The following is an 18,517-nucleotide window of genomic DNA, read 5'->3' as shown; positions in this document are numbered from 1 at the left end:
CTAGATGTCTTTCTTTTTAAATTTAAATTATTTTATTTATTTATATTCGAGTTGTTCTGGATCCAGCCTAGGGCTTTTTTTTTTTTTTCATCATAGGAGTTTACCGTTTGGTTTCCAATTTTCAAGATTTTATTTTATTGGCCTGAAGAAACTATATACAATGCTCAAAATGGTGGTATGTTTAAAGACAGCAAAATCCCACATTTTAAAAAACACACACAGTCATTACAAGCAATTGATGGTTCATTATCTAGGACATTTACTCTAAACAAAATCCACAAAAAATAATGCAAGAGGATGTTTATTTGGAAGAGTGTTGAGATGGGGTGATGTACAGAAATAGATAAAGTACCTCCACCCTAGATGTCAGAAGGAAAGGCTTCACACAACATTGCAATGTTCATCAAGTTTCCAAGTTTTTAGATGAATCTCTAGTATGTAACTAGCCAGATGAAGCATCCCTAGGAGGAGCAGAGGACAGCAAGAGCCAGCACAGCAGAAGGGACACCAAATCATTGTCAGTGAAACAGGAAATTCACACTGTTATTTTACATCAGTAGTTTTATTACAATACACACTGACACAATTAGAGAAGGAATGTTCTGGCATTTCTGAGCATTTCATGGAAAGCAAAGTAACCATCTAGGCAGTAGTCATCCATATTTTTTTTTCCAAACAAAAAGCAAGCCTTTACATGCGATAACTCAGGGAAACAGTCTTCTTATTCTTGTCCAGAAAGTATCAGCTAAAGAAAACAGCTGTTGTAATATGAGCCAGAGGGAAATTTTCCTTCAAGATGTCCAAATCCTACCTTTCATCCAGCAGCCTAAATGATTGTTAGGATACTTCATGGGTGGTGTGTCTGGGGACTACATGGGGTCTGCTTTTAAGGCCAATGATTATGTCACCACAATTGAAAGGAAAGAATAAGTTGAAAAAGTAAGTCCTATATAATGCTCTTTTCACAAAATTCATTTGAAAAGTTAAAGTTACCACAAATATTTTAATTCTATCAGAGATCATTGGCAAAAGCATGTTACTGTATCTTCAAAAGGGCTCTGCTTTTGCACCAGCTTGGGAGCAGACCAACTATGGTGAAAAGATTCAGTGACCCTGGGGAGCAGGCATTAGATTGTCTAGAGTCCATGATACCATGACAATAGACATGACACCATGTAATAGACAGAAAGAATCTTGATATTTTCCCCTCAATAATCCTGTAGCAGTCAGGTGTTTAAACCCCTTCAGTGCCCAAATGTACAAAAGCAATCTAGGAAAAAAATTAATATGGCATTTTGAATAAATTTGCTAACACATTACATAACTTGGGAACAGCAGAGGCATAAGCCTAAGCACAGTCCTAGTATTCCATACAGAAAAGCACTGCAGATGTAAAGTTTGTTTAAAAACATTAAAACTCAGATTGATATAAATACAGTTTTGGTTAATCTGTGCTATGTCAAATAAAAATTCCATCAGACCCTCAGCCTGTTAGGTAACGCATTCGGGTTTTCATTTCTGGCTGTATCAGTACAAGAATATACACTGTTGCATATACTTTCAGATATGCTTATACATATATAAAATACAGATCATGAACATTTGTTTTAAATACGTATACTTAAAACCCGTGTCTCTAAAAATAAATACATTAAGTAAGCTGCTTGCTAGTAGCTAATTCTAAATTCTCTCACAAGCCAATCAGAAAAGGTTTTACAACGGCAGCTGCCTTTTAAACCTACTGTCTAGAGTAAACACTCAAGTGCAGCCTCAGAGAGAAATCCCATCTCCGAGCACAGGTGCAGCTGTGGCAATGGGAGCACCATCTTCACATCCTCTGTGATCCATCTCTGCAACGCCTCTGTATGTGTCCAGTGCGGGGCCAGCTTTTCCTAGAGACAGCACTGTGTTCAGTTGACATTACCTTCTAGGCAAAGCTGCCACTCCGTCTGATGCACTGCTTGAGGGAAGTAACACAACAGCGGTTGTGTTTGCTGCTGCTCCCAGAGATCACAGTGAGTAGGTAAAGCAGAAAGAGCCCTGCTGTCTGAAAGAAACAATGTCCCCCCGACAGCAGCACATAAAGGACCTGGGGCTCTAAACGTAAGTGCCACAAAGGAACTCAAAACCACTGCCAGGATGGGAACCCCAGACATCTGACACCCGTGGTTCAAACAACAGACACAGTACAATGCCCCAAATAGTTTCTAAAGAAAGGATACAACTCACAAGAAAATGGAGCTACATTACTGTTTTACACCCCACCCTTACAGAAAACAAAAACAGAAAAACTTCTTAAAATGGTATCGCCAGACCAAACTGTTTAATGTACATAATACTTGACCTTGTCATTGCTCAGAATATAAAAAATTCAGAAATATAAGAAATCCATGATAAGTTAGTGAGAATTTCTAATGCCACTGCCCACATTTTAAAGAGAAAAACTTAAAATCCAACTTTTAAAAAACGCAATATGCTTACAGCTTCAGATTGCTAGTTATGAATCAAATGTAAAGGTGTCTGTTCACATACAAACAAGGCCTCTATTTCATTAACTTCAATCTGATTTAAACCTTTGGATATTTCAATCTGTAGACTCCACAGGGTAAGGCTGAATTTATCAGGTATAAATAAAATATTTAGGTCCATGATGTACTGTAGTTCCGAGAAAACAAATGTACCAAATATATACAGGCTGACCATGTCTTCCCTTAAAACACATGTGCCAGGTACCAAGCCACAATGTCTATTTTAATTTCTCTGATTGAGAAAATGAGACAACAGCATTCTTCTTCCTCTCAGAGGCAGGGACTAGGTTGGTCGGTGCAGTCTTTTGGGCGGTGGGGGTGGCATGAGCTCTGTGTCAGGGTCCAGGGGATACTTTCTCTTCTGTCCCTGGGCAGCTGCTGCACATCTGTCAATGAACTCAAACAGCATCTCCTTGGTGACAGGGTTTGAGATGCTATTGCACACAGCTGTGGACAAAGGAGGATAACATCTCAGGTGATTATGGCGATGACTCACTATGGCCTGAGGATGGTCTTCATGCAGCTCTCTCTGTGAAATCATGGCATTTCATGATGGGCAAACAGGCCTCAGGTTAGGTGCTTTTTTAGTGGTTACTCTTTGCTGGAGTAATTTTAATTTTAAGCAAAGATCTTAAGGAATTTTAGTCTAGTAAAACATACTTCATGAAAATCCATATTTAACTAAAACTTCTATGCAGCAAAGTATACTACAGTTTTTAAGTAATTCTCTCAGAAAGATGTCCATTCTGTGAAATACAACAGTAATAGCCAATGCCACTAGGGAATAGGAAGTTTTCATGGAAGTTTCCATTCATATTGTTATTTTTATCATTTAGTTGAAAAATATATAATAAAATAGCCTAATAAGCAAAACATCTTTTCTTGAGTAATCGAAAAATAGAACCAACACTTATCATTTTATGATGGTTTGTTTGTTTTGTTTGTTTGTTTGGGAAAGAGGGAGAAGACAATGGAATGAACACATCTTGTCTGAGCATAGATGCTACTTCCAAAAACAAGCCCCTGAATATGAAACAGTATCTTTTAATATGAAAAAGGTGAACTGGCTAACTCTCTCCCCTTCCTGCTTCTCAGGATCATGATCAGCCCCAGCAATGGAACACTGGACAAGTGAACCGTCATCCACTGCACCTTACCTACCTTTTTATAAAACACCTCTACTATCAGTATATCTTATGCACTGAAATGAGTTTGTAGTGTTCTTCAAGAAAATAATGATCTATTCTAAATCCCCAAGACAATCATATTACAGCCAAAGTACATTCTGAAGGATAGCAGGGCAGTTTTTATGTTTTAAATGGTTTTCATTTACTTTCTCTCCATTGTTTGTAAAGTTATTTTAGGAGCTAGAAATTACATTTTTCCCTTGCTAATTCTGTTTCTTACCATCTGGCAAACAATTGTTTTAATAGTTTTGAATAGATCAGAAATTATCATGGCTTTTTTTTTTTTTTTAACCATTCATTAAGTTAAGCTAGTATGCAACCATCCCCCTGTGCTCTTTTGCCCTTTCAGGCACACAGGGCAGCTCCCCAGCAGCTAAGAAAGTGCAGGCCTGACTACCTATCCCACCAATCAGAACAGCATCAACAGGATATGTGGGCTTTGATGGCATAATTTTCTGTAATTTCCAGTACTGGCCACTCTCATACTCACCCATGGCTGTGTTGTAGGCATTTGGGAAACTTTTGTCTATTCTCTGTCTCATGAAGACCCAGCTGTTGTTCTCAAATTTGCATTCTATAATTTTGTTGTCGTACTGTTTTAGTTCTTTTGTCACCTGTTTTAAAAGAGAATTGATGAAAATATTTTAAATAATTTGAAAGGCTTTTTGCTTCTACTATGTGACAGACACATTAGGAAATGCCAAAAACACCTCAGTAATTCTTCAAGTAGAGCTCTTTGTCATCTGAAGTGTCTAATCAAGCCTGAAGATATGGTGCACACTCCCAGTACACATGCTCATGGATCTGACAGTTCAGAGTTGTGAAAATGGCTGTCAATATATAGCAATTAAAAGAAGCTAAGCAGAAAACAGCCACTTCTGGGCCAAATGCAAATATGTTACCATGGGGACAAAGCCTTCACTCCTGTCTGTGTTTCTGTGGCTTTCAGACAATGAGTGCACTGCTTAGGGCTCACCAACTTTCAGAAAGATCTCACCATGTAGATTCCTATGCCATCCACCCCCACCCCCCAAATTATTATAGGTAAAAGGGCTGCATAAAAAATAAATACTAGGATCAAATTAGGCACATTTTAAATCCAAACTTATGCCTCAGGCTATTTTCCCTTTTCATCCTTCCAAAGAGTATGGATTTAGAAAGGAAACTACTTTGACTTTAGCTGGTGTGTTTCTTGGCTTCTTTTACCTCAGATGATTGAATATGGATTACAACATACTCTATCAAAGCCACCAAGTATCCATGGTAACTACGGTAAGTCTGAGAAGATAGTCCATCAGGCTAGGTTCATAAAAGGAACCTAAGCTTATCTCTGCACTTTTCCAATCAAATGCCAGTCATGGTAATATTTGAATTCTGTCTTCATCCTTCAGAACTAACAACACTCTCTCTCTTACAATATGGTAGATTGTAATCATAAACTTCATTAGCATTATTTAAAATGCTCTCATTTTCTGCCCACATATTCACTACCACCTAGGAAGATGAAGGGATGCAAATTTTTTAGAGCTGCTTTCAATTCAGATCAGTCAGGTTGTGTCTTCATAAAAACTTTCAAATTGTTTTCCCTCTAGATGAATATTGCATTTGATTGGATGGATCGTTTGCATTTTCAACAGGTCTAATAATTGGTCCAAAAACAGGTCTAACAGGCCCAGGCTCTGTAAACTTAAACCCTCCCCCCACTTTACAAACTTGATGCTCTGTTCAGCAACCTAGCCAACGTGTCCTCGGATGACCCTTCACACCCCTGACTTCAGGAGTCCATGTCCTTCTGACTCATCACTCATGTGGAGGCGCTAGACAACACATTCAACCTAGGCAACCAGCTTTGGGTTATGCCAAGTAGAAGTTGTTCAACAGAAGGAAGTCTCCAAACCTTTCAAAGTCTTCATTTTCTAATCTCTAAAAGCATCAAAGGCCTTTTTAATATACTGTAGGACTTTCGGGTCTCGGTTTGAATTTAAGATTAAAAGGACACATCCTGGGAGGGGCACATTCTATTTCTTAGTCAGAAGACACTTGCTAGATTAACATTCACAGGAAAAAGGGAGAGGTAGATTAACATTCCTCAGACCACAGGGGAGGGAACCCACCTGCAGGTGAGAAAGGCCCAGAGCACACAGACACATTCCAGGAATAGGAAGCTGGGCCCTTAACGTAATAAACCTGGGCAAACAGAAGACATCCCTTGTCATAATCTGAGTCACCCAGAGACCAGACCTGGAAAGGTCAGACTTTGTGGTTTTCCCTCGTGAACTCTGTATAAATACTGTTCCCAGCTTTTGTTCAGGGCTTTCTTGCCTGCATGCAAGAGAGTCCTAGTGCACTAGTCTCCTTAAACCTCATGTTATTGCAGCGAATGTGTCTCTGTGGGAGTGCGTCCCCTGGTTTTGGATCTTAGAGTCCAACAATACTAGGTTATGGGAAGAAAGTGCCTGAGACAGAGTAGGAAATTTATAAATGTGTAATTAAATAGGAAAAAAACCCACCAAAAAACAAAAGTCCTGTCTTCAGCATTTTAGGGCACAGTTTAGCAGTATTAGGCATACTCACTGTTGTACAGCAAACCTTCCTGATGTTCGTAGTTTGCAATCCTATAATTTCACATCTCCTGCACACCTAGATCTTCCTGTTTTCTGTTTATGATTTTTACTTTATACATTTCAGATGAGTAGAATCACACAATATTTATCCTTCTAAAGCAATTTATTTTGCTTTAGCATAACATCTTCGGGGTTCATTCATATGTGACAAAGTTCCCTTTTATGTTACATAATATTCCATTATATTTTTTCAACCATTCATCTGTTATAGACTTTTTTTTGCTACATCTTTGCTATTGTGACTAATGCTGTAAGAAAATAGGGGTATAAATATTACTTGGAGATCCTGTTTTAAATTCTTTCGGGTATATATGCAGAAGTGAGACTGCTAGATCATACAGCAGTTGAATTTTTAATTTTCCAAACAACTTCCATACTATTCTCCAGAATGGTTAACCATACCACATCCCTAACAGTGCATCCTTTATTTCTGGCTATGTTGACAGGTGCCAGATGTCATGACACTAAGGTTTATTGGTTGTGCATGCTTATTGGTTGTACGCCTTTCCTGGAAAATATATATTTTAATTCCTTTGCCTTTTATGGGATAGGTATTGAAAGAGGATCCCATTTTGTGGCCCAAGTTGGCCTTGAACTTCTGATATCTGCCTCAGTCTCAAACTTGTGATCTGCCTTAGCCAAGCACCAGATCACAAACTTTTATCACATATCCAGCTAGTTTTGCCTACTTTAAAAAATTTCCATTAATATACATTAACTATATAAAAAAATAATGTATTTCAGCCAGAGGTTTTCATTTTGTGCATAAGACATATCTAACCACAGTTACTCTCCCATTCTCTTCCCTGTCTTCCTAGTGGACCAGAGAGCAAGAGATCTTAACAGACACCCTTTTACTTTGATATCTTTCCCCACTGGAGTGCACACACAAAATCCTTGTCATGCTTGCCTCCACTCCACAATCTATACATCATGGTTTTGTCTATTCACCCGCATATACATGCACACATACACACATACACTCATAGGAACTATTTGTTATTTTAACAGGAGATATATAATACAGCACAATTGAAAGAATAAAAATTGAATAGATATTAACATTTAGATGACAAAATATTTTACTTATTTTGTATTCTTTGTGTTTATTTTTGAAAGTGGGTGCCTATGTTTTAATTGGGGATTTGATATTGCTGAATTTTATGTCTGGGCATTAACCCTCATCAGACAATGATTTGTAAATTTTTCTTCCACTTTATAAGCCACCTTTCTGCTTTGATGATAGGCAGAGTTTTTAAGGTCAACGTCCTTGTTTATTCCTTGTTTTGCTGACTGTAACTCCAGTGTCATTCACTGAGTTATTGCCAGTTTTCTTTCTAAAGTGTTTCTAATTTTGTTTGTGTTTTCTTTTTAATCCTCTGAGGCTCAACAGTTTCAGGTCTTATGCTGCAGTTTTTAAACTATTTTGGAGTTAATTTCTTATATAGCATAGGGGCAAGTTCCATCATCTTTCCCTACTGTGCAATCTTGCTACCTTTGTGCAGTATCTTGTCAAGGACTTATTTCTAGGCTCTCTATTGCACTGCCTGCTCTAGTTGTTTTCAAGATGTACACACACACACACACACACACACACACACGGAAAATGTTATCAGAATATCCATCCATATATATACATACATATATATATCTCCATATATATGTGTGTGTGTGTGTGTGTGTGTGTGTGTGTATCAGCACGTCCCCAAATTCATGATTTTCCAATCTTAATTTTCCATGCACTGAGATCACAGGTATATGCTACTGAATCTGTCTTGGAGGGGGGGGGTGGCAGAGGGAGGGGGGACGGCGGCTAGTTTCTGTGATCTACTTGTCTGTGTCATCAATGAAACATACTATTTAAAGCACTGTTGCTTTGCAATAGAAGCCAGGGGTGTGAGGCCTGCAACTTTGCTATGTGTCAGCTATTTGGAATTCCTTAAGAATCCATGTGAATTCTAGCACAGCTTTTCTACTTCTGCAAAAGACACTGTTAGGATTTTGTTACGTTTACACAGCATCTCAAGACTGCTGTTAAATTCTATGGATATTCTGATAACATTGTCTGCTGATCCATGACTACTCAAAAGCTTTCCATTCATTTGTATTTTCTTTTATTCCTTTTAACAAGAAACACTGCATATTTTTTTAAGCAACTTTACAAGTAAACTCACTAAAGGAATCATGCTGACATCAAAAGGTGCACTCTGAAAACAGCTGTCAACAAAATTACATCTTTGGCATTTTAGAAGAATGCTGACGAGCAAGCTAGTTACTGGCTAGCAACTAGAAGTTAAGTATCATAAAGCTTATCACTCTTGTGTTCTAAATTTCAGAGTTAAGCAGTATTGCTATCTATCTGCTATAGCTGCTTGCCCAAATATTACCAATCTGGAAAAATGTTTCCAGAAAATGAATGTACCAGCCACTACTACTTTAAATTCATGACCATATTCAACAAGAAACTGAGCTCTTCATTAGTTACATGTTACATTCCCACCACGGACAGGCTGCAAGATAATTATTTGATTGGGTGGTAAATACATTTGACTGGAAAAAAAATACCATCTTTCATATATGCACAAACTAAAGTTTTCACATAAAAAATTAGTGGGGTACAGAAGAGTGACTTAATTTTAGCATCCATATTCTTCTGAAGACAATTACATATCATTACTGACTGAAAGAGGACCCCTGTTGTCTTCTATGTCAACTTTGTTATCCTAGTTTGAGTTAATGAGCGCATAAACATTTATAAATTAGAATTTCACACTATACCCACTATTACCTTAAATTTATTTAATAATTTGAATAGGAGTACACTGTCAAATCACAAAGGCCATGCTAACTGTTGGCATCCTGCATAAAGTGGGTGAAACTACTTCTGATGTTAGAACAGACACCTGCAGATAGCTGCCCTGCTCGGCGGCCATATCAAGTGAGCGTCTTAGAGAGGAGCTTCAGTCTGCTCGGAAGACATTAAAAACAAAACAAAAATACAAAACGTAAAACCTAAAATACCCCCACACCAAGACAGCTACTACGAGTTTCTTCTTTTTTTACATTTATCTTGGAAATATTTAAGACTGGCACGAAAGTTGTAAAGGTGGTAGGGGTAATTTCTTATTTTCTTCTGCCACTTTCCGCTAACATTTATATTTTATCAGCACTGGTATAACATAGACTAAAGACTATTAAGATTTCTATTTTATTATCTATAATAGGACCCAATTCAGGAAACCACTTGAATTTAATTGCCACATGTTAGTTTCTTCCAATCTATAGCAAGTAATCAGCCAGTCCTTGGGTTTGCCTCTATCTATCTATCTATCTATCTATCTATCTATCTATCTATCTAGGCTCTGTAACCCAGGTTGGCCTTTTACCATGGTAACCTTCCCATGTTAGTTCTCTCAAACACTGGGACTACAGGCATGAGCCACTGTCAGCTACGCCAGCATAGCTGACTGAGTTCCTTGGATCGGCGGAGGGCTGAGGGCGAGAGAAAGAAAGGCAAGGAGTCATCTGGTAAAGAACCAAATGCTATATTTTCAACTGCATAGCTCCCTTTTATACTCCCCACAAAACAGGAACACAAACAGGAACAGGAATAAAAACAGGAACAAAACAGGAACAAGGAGTTATACTTGGCAGGCTATCACCTAAGTTTGGATTTCTCTTCAAGCAGTCTTTTTGGGGAAATGCATAGAGACAGGGGATCGGGCACAACAGCACAGGTGCAGAGGATGGTGACTCACAAGCCACCACATCCAGGTGCCTGAAAATAAGAGTGCCAGTCAGATATTTCAAGAATGATGATAAAATTAGGATTTTTTTAAAATTGGTGTTCCCTCATGATAAAGAATTTCTGGGTGTGGCAAGGAGTACCCTTCTGGTCCTTTTACCCTATAGTAGTTCCCTGTGTTACTCTGATTACTTAGTCAAGGTGGCTATTTGCCAGGTTTCTTCTTTGAGTACTCACTCTATTGGTTGGTCTGAGTTATGTGTCTAGTCTGACTTCAAGGACAGGGAAATGAAAGTCTATTTCCTGGAAAGTATTATTAAAGAGTATGTGGTGTTCATTTATTTTACTTATTTTAAACTTCACGTGCATGAATGTGTTGTTGCCTGAGTGTGTGCCACTTATGTGCTTGATACCAGAAGAGATCAGAAAAAGGAGTCAAACTCCTGGAACTGGAGTTACAGATGGTTGTGATCCACCATGTGGGTGCTAGGGAACACTCCCAAGTCCTCTGGAAGAGCAGCCAGTCCTCTTAACAGCTGGGCCATCTCTCTAGTCCAATGTGGGAATTTACTAATAACACAACTTATAAATTTTGGAGGGATATCTTCTGAGGCTATGCAATAACTCCATTTCTCCAAGTTTCAGTCATGCTTTTCCCTTACCCATCCACAAACCTGACTACAGTAATTACTAATGAAGCATCCAGGGTCCTTTCAACTGCGTTCTTTCCTTACTACCCTTGTACTCGCACTGGACTTTCCACGGAAAAGCTGTCTATTTTCCTTTATACAATTTATCCATTAAGCATTCGGTATATGTCAAGCATTATAAATCAGCAATCAATATTTGAACAATATTTTTTGTCTCACTCTATGGTTCATGCTTGTCTGTAACTCAGTATGTGACTACTGACCTCAAACTTGCAGCCATGGTTACAGGAGACGTGTCACTCTAGGTGAGCTGTAAGGCTTCAAGAGTCCAGGCCACTCCCGTTAGCTCCATGCTCTGTGCTTGTGGATCGCTACTGCTCTACCGCCATGGATGCCTGCCTGTTGCCATGCTCCCTGCCACAACTGTCAGGAACTCTGTGAAGGTTTGAATGAGATTGGCTCATATAGTCAAATGCTTAGGGAGTGGCATTAGGAGGTTTGGCCTTGAAATAGGGGTGGGTTTGTTGGAGGAAGTGTGTCATTGGAGGTGAGGCTATGGGGTTTAAAAAGCTCAAACTAGGCCCAAGGTCCCTCTCTTCCTGTGGCCCACAGATTCAGATGTAGAGCTCTTGCTATTCTCCAACATCATGTCTGCCTATGCACCTCCATGTTTCCCACCATGATGATAATGGACTAAACTTCTGAACCTGTACACAGGTCTCAATTAAATGGTTTCTTTTGGAAGAGCTACTGTGCTCATGGTATCTCTTCACAGCAATAAAAACCCTAAGACAGACTAAGTGTATGAAAAAAGGAGCCCCCAAATTACATGTCATCATTTTACAAGCTACCTGCTCACAGTATTTTGTCATGGAAATAGAAAAGTAACTAAGAGACATGGGACTGGACTAGAAGGAAAAGCATGCTTCAAACTAGTGATGAGCAGTGAGTCCAAAGATCTCTGGTAAAACATATAATCTTAGCATATTAAAGAACCAAAAGGAAGACAACTCAGGGTATGCATGTGTGTATGAAAGAGGTCTCCCATGAGCCTTCAGGGGTGGTTGCACATAAATTTGACATATTCCCAACTTCTTACAGCCTACATATCCCATTTCATATGCTTGTATATTCTAGCTGCCTATGTGATACCATTTTGTTTTGTTTTGATTTGATTTCCTTTGTGATAAAGATAAAACCTAGGGCCTCAAACTTGCTAATTATTCTTCCATAGAGACACAGGGCCCACCCCTATTCCAAAGACTTCTCAAATCTAACATGTTCTACTTGTCATCTTTTTCCCAATCTATTTCTTTTTGTCACTTTCCAAATATATGGCAACATTATCACCTGATTTATGACAGAAATCCAGTTGTTCTGACTCTTCCTCTTGTTTATTCTTATATTTAATCTGTTAGAGGACTTACTAATTGCACATATAAAAAAAATCTGTTTTTTAAATTTATTTTACTACCCTGGTTTTAAAATTAATAATCTAAGACACCACTGCCTTGCAAATGATCTCCCCATCCCTCCAATTTTTATACTAAAGCTACATTTACTTTAGAAAAATATAAGTCTAACTGTAATCCCTTGCCTAAGAGAAAACATCTGTCAGGGTGGAAAGGAGGAAATGGATTTGTCATGATTCCCAGATGACAACATTTACATAGGAGGACTGTATAAAGAGGTTCTTAACAACTGCAAGTTTAAAAACATTACAGAATACAAATATATAGCATACATAGAGGTCACTATCTGAACACTAGAAACTACAATCACAAAATAAGGTATAAATCTTAATAAGTCACCTGGGCATGGTAGCAGATATCTGTGATCCAAGTTCTTCAGGAGGCTGAGGCAAGAGGATTTCTGCAAGCGCAAGTCTAGCCTAAGCTATATAGTTAAGACCTCATCTCAAAAAAAGAAAATGAGACTTGAAATTTGTAGCCTCTATACAGTCAATTACAAAATGCCAATAAAAGAAAAAAGGGGGGTAAATAAATGCAGAGATATAGATATAGAGATATAGATCTAATATTGTTGCCATCTTTCTTCCCAAAATGATCTACGAACTCAACACAACCACAAGGAAAACCTCAACAAATCTCCCCACCACCCCTGCCAATAAGGGTCTTTACTATGAAGGTCAGGTTAGGCTTAAACTTAATGATTTTCCTGCCTCAATCTCTAAGTGGTGACATTTCAGGCATGAGCTGCCATGCCCAGTTAAAATTGTTATCAGACACTGACACCTAATTTCAAATGAATTTTATGTGAAAAGCCAAAGAAACTAAGGAAGCAAGCTTGGCATGGCTGTACATAGCTGTAATCCTAGGACTTGCTAAGAAGAGGAAGTGGCAGGACTTTAGGATCATCCTATGCTACATAGTGAGATCATGGTTGGCCTGGACTGGAAAACAGTATCTTAAGGGATATCATAAACACAATACATTAACATAGCACAACACGGAAAAAAATACACACACACACACACACACACACACACATATATATATATGCCCTCCAACTGGTGAAAAGATAAACTAGAGTAAAACTGTACAGTAAAACACTATCAAGAAATACCATCTACTGCTAACTTCAATAACACTGGTGAATTTCAAATGCAAAGTCTAAACAATGATCTTCTTAAAGCCATTAAGCAAATCACTTCCCAGGGCACAACAGAGTTACAGAAATAGATTAGTGGCAATGGGGTAAAGAAGGAAGTGAACAAGTATAAGGACCATCTTGTGAGAAGTTGAGAAAGGGGCAAAACTGTTCTCCATATTGATTCAGGGGTAGCTGTGTGCCTACAAGTATCTATCCAAACTCACAGGACTGTACACCAAGAAGTTAATTTAGTATAAACAAATTCTAATGTCAAAACAAAAACAAACTTTTTATTGATTAAAAATACATTAAATTTAATCATATCCTCAACTCAATTATTTCTCTCTCCAAGGTACTAAGTGAAACAGCTTCCTACACCATCCTAACTTCTAAGTTATCACAGTGTGCCTTATACTTTTCATTTGCACTGTTTATCATTATCTGTGAATTAACTGCTCACTGTTGATTTAATCTGTCCACTAGAGTGACTAATAATTATTGCTAAAAATTTCATTGGTATTGAGTACTATTCGAAGCAATTTGTAAATTAATTTTTTTTGAATCCTCACAACTCTAGGAAGTAGACATTATTACTAGCCTCATTTTCTCTCATAGAGAAAAACAGGAACTAAGGAGTTTAGTAATTCAACAAGTGTTTAATAGATAGTATTGAAGAAACATACTATGTCTACAAGATTCTTTAATAATAATTGTTTAATTTAGGCTGAATAAAATCCAGAGAAATGCTAGATCCCAAAACCAAAGGCAGAGAATTTATAAAATTTGTATAAGGACAGAGCCAACTTGTTTTATTGTCAAAATTCAAATTTTTGAACTAAGGGTGTGGCTCAGTGGCAAAGTTGTGCCTAGAGTGGATTGGATTTGTAGCAGTGCAAATAAATGAGTTAAAATAAAACTGTGCCCCCCCCCCAAAGGAATCTAAGCTCTAGGTGAAAAAGATATTGCAGAGGCAAAATACACTTACACACAATTTCACTTCTGGCATAAAGAACTCTAGTAATCAGTTACTTCCAAAGATAACATTTCACTTGGGAAAGTTTACAGGCATGAATTGAGCTTCTGTGTGACTGATGAAGGGCAGAAGACATATACACTGGCTGAACTTCTCCTTCTCTTCCCAAGTGTGTATCATTCTGACCTGGACCATTTCTACTGTTTGCTATTCTCCTTGCAGTACTACCAGAAATCATAGCAAATTACAAGATTTCTCAGAGTTTACAAAGCTCACATCTCACAGCTGCAAAGCTTTTGTCTGATTTTTAGACCAAATGAGAAGCCAGTATTGGAACAAATGACCTTCTCATAGAAATACTAGCAAAAAGAAAAGATCCCAGGATAGAAACAGGCACCTCTTCCAGATGAGGTTAGATTAGTGAGGTAATGACAATGGCTCAGGAAACGGTGACAAACTCTATGATGCAATACATTGGCTCCCTGTCTGTTTAGTATAGACATTATGACAATTACAAAGAGACCAAGAATTCACCGCATGCTTAAAATAATAAAAGACATGAACATGGAAAGCTTTACCTCTAACACCTTTTTCTTTATAAACAACTCTATACTGACAGGCTTATCTGATCTTTGTTGGTTTTTAAAGATATATATTATAAAACAATACACACACACACACAAACACACACACATGAAAATTCACAAAGTACAGGATGTGAAGGCTATCTGACTATGACATCTGTCACCCCACTGTTTGCCAGAATTAATCTGGCTGCTCTGGCTGGTTAGGCAGAGTGTCTTCATCCTCCCTCTGCTCCATATGTATCTGCCCAAAGCTAAGTATGTTGTTGGAGGATGACCTTACCAATAGAGGATGGTGCTTTGGTCAAGGGTATAGGAGTAGCTACACTCTAATGATAGAACCTCCAAAGACATTCTCAATACTATTTGCTATACTGATTTTTAGAAACAGTCTATCCATTTTATGTACAATTTTTTTTTTACATACAATATATTTTGATTATATTTTTCCTCCTCTTCTAACTCTTCCCAGAGCTGCTACACCCCCTGCCCAACCAAGAGGTCCACATTCTATCTCTCCTCCCCCCCCCCAAATAAAAAGTCAAAACAAACAAACAAGACAAAAAGCAAACAAAGAATCGTTGGGGTCTTCTCTGTGTTTGGTTTGAACTTGTGTAGCTTATTTTATGTTCTGTCACAGTCTCTGTGAGTTCATATGTATATATCAATCCCATGTTTCTGGATGACAGTTTCCTTAAGAGTCACCTACTATCTCTGTCTCTTACAATTTTTCCACCTCCTCTTCCACATAACCCTCTGAACATTGAAGGGTAGAGTTTCCTAAAGGTATCTCTCTCACTTTACAGATGAGTGCTCCGAAGTCTTTTTCCATCTGTATAGCTGTGGGGCTCCACATTATTACCAACTGTATGAAAAGCTTCTCTGATGAGGGTTGTGTGATGCACTGACCTATGGGGATAGCAATATGTCATCAAGAGTCATTTTAGTACTGCTTTAGTAGAGTAATAGTAGTGGGTTTTCTCAGACTCATGATGTAAGTAGACTCATGTTTTTGGACAATTTCAGCACAGTCAGAGACAGGTATATCACTATGCAGCTCTGGCTGTCCTGGAACTCATAATGTAGACTAGACTGCTGTAAACTCACACATGTCCACCTGTCTCTGCCTCCAAATTGCTCAGATTAAAGCTGTGTGTCACTATGCCTTGCTCAATTTCATTTTTCTTAAGAGGTGAATAATATTCCATTAAGTAAATGTACCACATTTTCATTATCTGTTTGTCCTATTTAGGGTTTTATCACTGCGAGTAGATGCCATGACCATGGCAACTCCTATAAAGGAAAACACTTAATTTGGGCTGGCTTATAGGTTCAGAGGTTTAGTCCATTACTGTCATAGCAGAAAGCTTGATGGCATGCAGGTAGACAAGAGGTCTACATTTGGATCACCAAGCAGCAAGAAGAGAGTGACACTGGTTCTGGCTTGAGCTTTGGAAACCTCGAAGCCTACCCTTTGTGATACCCTTTCTCCAACAAGGCCACACCTACTCCAGAAAGTCCATACCTCCAATAATGCCACTCCCTGTGAGTTTACAGGGCCATCTTTATTTAAACCACCACATCATTCATGGACATCTAAGCTGTTTCATATTTTTGGTTGTTATGAATAGAACAGCCATAAATATGGCTAACCAAGTATCTCTATAGTAAGATAAGGAATCCTTTGGGTACAGAATGGTATAGCCAGATCTCATGGTAGATTCATGTTTGGCTTTTGATAAATTTCGACATTTATTTCCATCCTGGGCCTACCAGTTTGCACTCCCACTAGCAATGAGTAAGTACTTTACTTTCCTAACATCCTCACCAGTGTAAGTGGGCACTTTTTTTTATTGATCTTGGCCATTTCAACTGGGTAAGATGAAACTCAAAGTAGTTTTACCTTTTATGTTCCTGATGGTGAAGGATGCTTAACATATCTTTAAGTGTTCCTCAGTCATTTGTGCTTCATCTTTTGAGAACTCTCTGCTTCAATATCCCATTTTTAATTGGGTTGTTTCTTGATGTCCAGTTCCTTTAGTTCTTTATATATTCTAAATATTAATCCTCTATTAGATATGTAACTAATAAAGATATTTTCCAATTCTGTAGCCTACTGTTTTGCCCAAATGATAGTGTCTTTTGCTGTACAGAAATTTTTCTGCTTCATGAGGCCCCATTTATTGATGTTCTTGGTGCCTGTGCTATCAGCATCTTTAAAATGTCTTTCCTGTGCCAATGAGTTCAAGATCATCCCAACAACTAACACCTCTCTCTCTCTCTCTCTCTCTCTCTCTCTCTCTCTCTCTCTCTCTCCCTCCCTCCCTTCCCCCCCTCTCCCTGCCCCCTCTTTCAGATTTATTTTATGTATGTAAGTACATAGTTGCTCTCTTCAGACACACCAGAAGAGGGCATCAGATCCCATTACAGACGGTTGTGAGCCACCATGTGGTTGCTGGGAATTGAACTAAGGAACCTCTAAAAGAACAGTCAGTACACTTAACCACTGAACCATCTCTCCAGCCCAACAACTTTCTCTTCTATCCATGCTATCTTGATCTCTTGTTGAAGTTCTAGATCCGTTTCAAGTTGAATTTTGTGCAGGTGATAGATACAGATCTATTTCCATTCTTCTGGATGCAGCTATCCCATCTAACCAACACCACTTGTTGAAGATGCTGTATTTTCTCCTTTATATATTTCTGGCTTCTTTGTAAAAAAAAAAAAAAAATCAGGTATTCATAGGTATATAGAATTATGTCTGGGTATTCAATTTGATTCCATTGATCTACATGTCTAGTTTTATTACAATATTATGTTGTTTTTTTATTATTATAAATCTGTAATACACAACTTGGTATCTGGAATGGTGATACCTCCAAATGTTCTCTTATTATTCAAGACTCTTTCAGCTATCATTCGTGTGTGACACACATCTGTGTTTCCCTTTTAAAGTTTTTTTGGGTTTGTTTTTTTTTTTTGCTTTTGTTTTTTTCAATTTCTGTGAAGAACTATATTGGAATTTTGATGGGGTCTGCACTGAATCTCTAGAAAGCTTTTAGTAGGAGCTAAGACCCAGGCTGGGTCTGCTCTGGAAGGCAGACTATGGGGACGAGATGAGCTTTGGCAGGGGTAAGACTTGGTCTTGCAGAAGCTGCTTAATATTAACAATATTTACTCTCCTTGATTCCGATGGCTTCAGGAGAATTATCACCTGTTGCTTAACAGTCCTAGGAATAAGTAAAGAATTAATTGCGAGAGCTCCTTTCTCTCTTGCTAGGGAGCCTCACCTCTCACTGGCCAGGTGAGAGGGAGGCTTGGAGCAATTAGCTTTTACTGAACCAAGAAAAGAAAGTCATGCTTAAAGAATGAAGTACTTTTACACATGCAAATATGCACAGATACACATATGCATTCATACATACATATATTTACATACATATCTTGGCCAGACCCAGATATCTGTCTCATTAACTTATATACTCATACCTATACTTACACATGTGCATATATATATATATACACATATATGTGTATATATTTACATATATACACATATATGTGTATATATATATATATGCACATGCATGCATGTACAAACACACACACACAC

The 18,517-nt window shown here is 38.1% G+C and overlaps 1 protein-coding gene across 2 annotated transcripts in view; it reads right to left on the bottom strand.

Annotated features, from left to right (window-relative positions):
• Window positions 1–235: 235 nt before the first annotated feature.
• Window positions 236–18,517, bottom strand: part of Rngtt (RNA guanylyltransferase and 5'-phosphatase) — a 200,989-nt gene continuing 182,707 nt past the window's right edge. Inside the window, exons 15-16 of one of the 2 annotated variants that reach the window (XM_028780899.1) lie at window positions 4,206–4,329; window positions 236–2,975 (exon numbers count right to left, since the gene is read on the bottom strand). In XM_028780899.1, the coding sequence (XP_028636732.1) occupies window positions 2,812–2,975; window positions 4,206–4,329 (288 nt within the window). In that variant the 3' untranslated portion in view covers window positions 236–2,811. The remainder of the gene's footprint in view (window positions 2,976–4,205; window positions 4,330–18,517) is intronic. The other variant, XM_028780902.1, reaches the window with a different exon arrangement.

Source organism: Grammomys surdaster, unplaced genomic scaffold (assembly GCF_004785775.1).
Source record: "Grammomys surdaster isolate TR1022 unplaced genomic scaffold, NIH_TR_1.0 97, whole genome shotgun sequence".
In the NCBI taxonomy this organism is placed as follows: domain Eukaryota; kingdom Metazoa; phylum Chordata; class Mammalia; order Rodentia; family Muridae; genus Grammomys; species Grammomys surdaster.
This window is presented reverse-complemented; position numbering and strand designations above follow the sequence as displayed.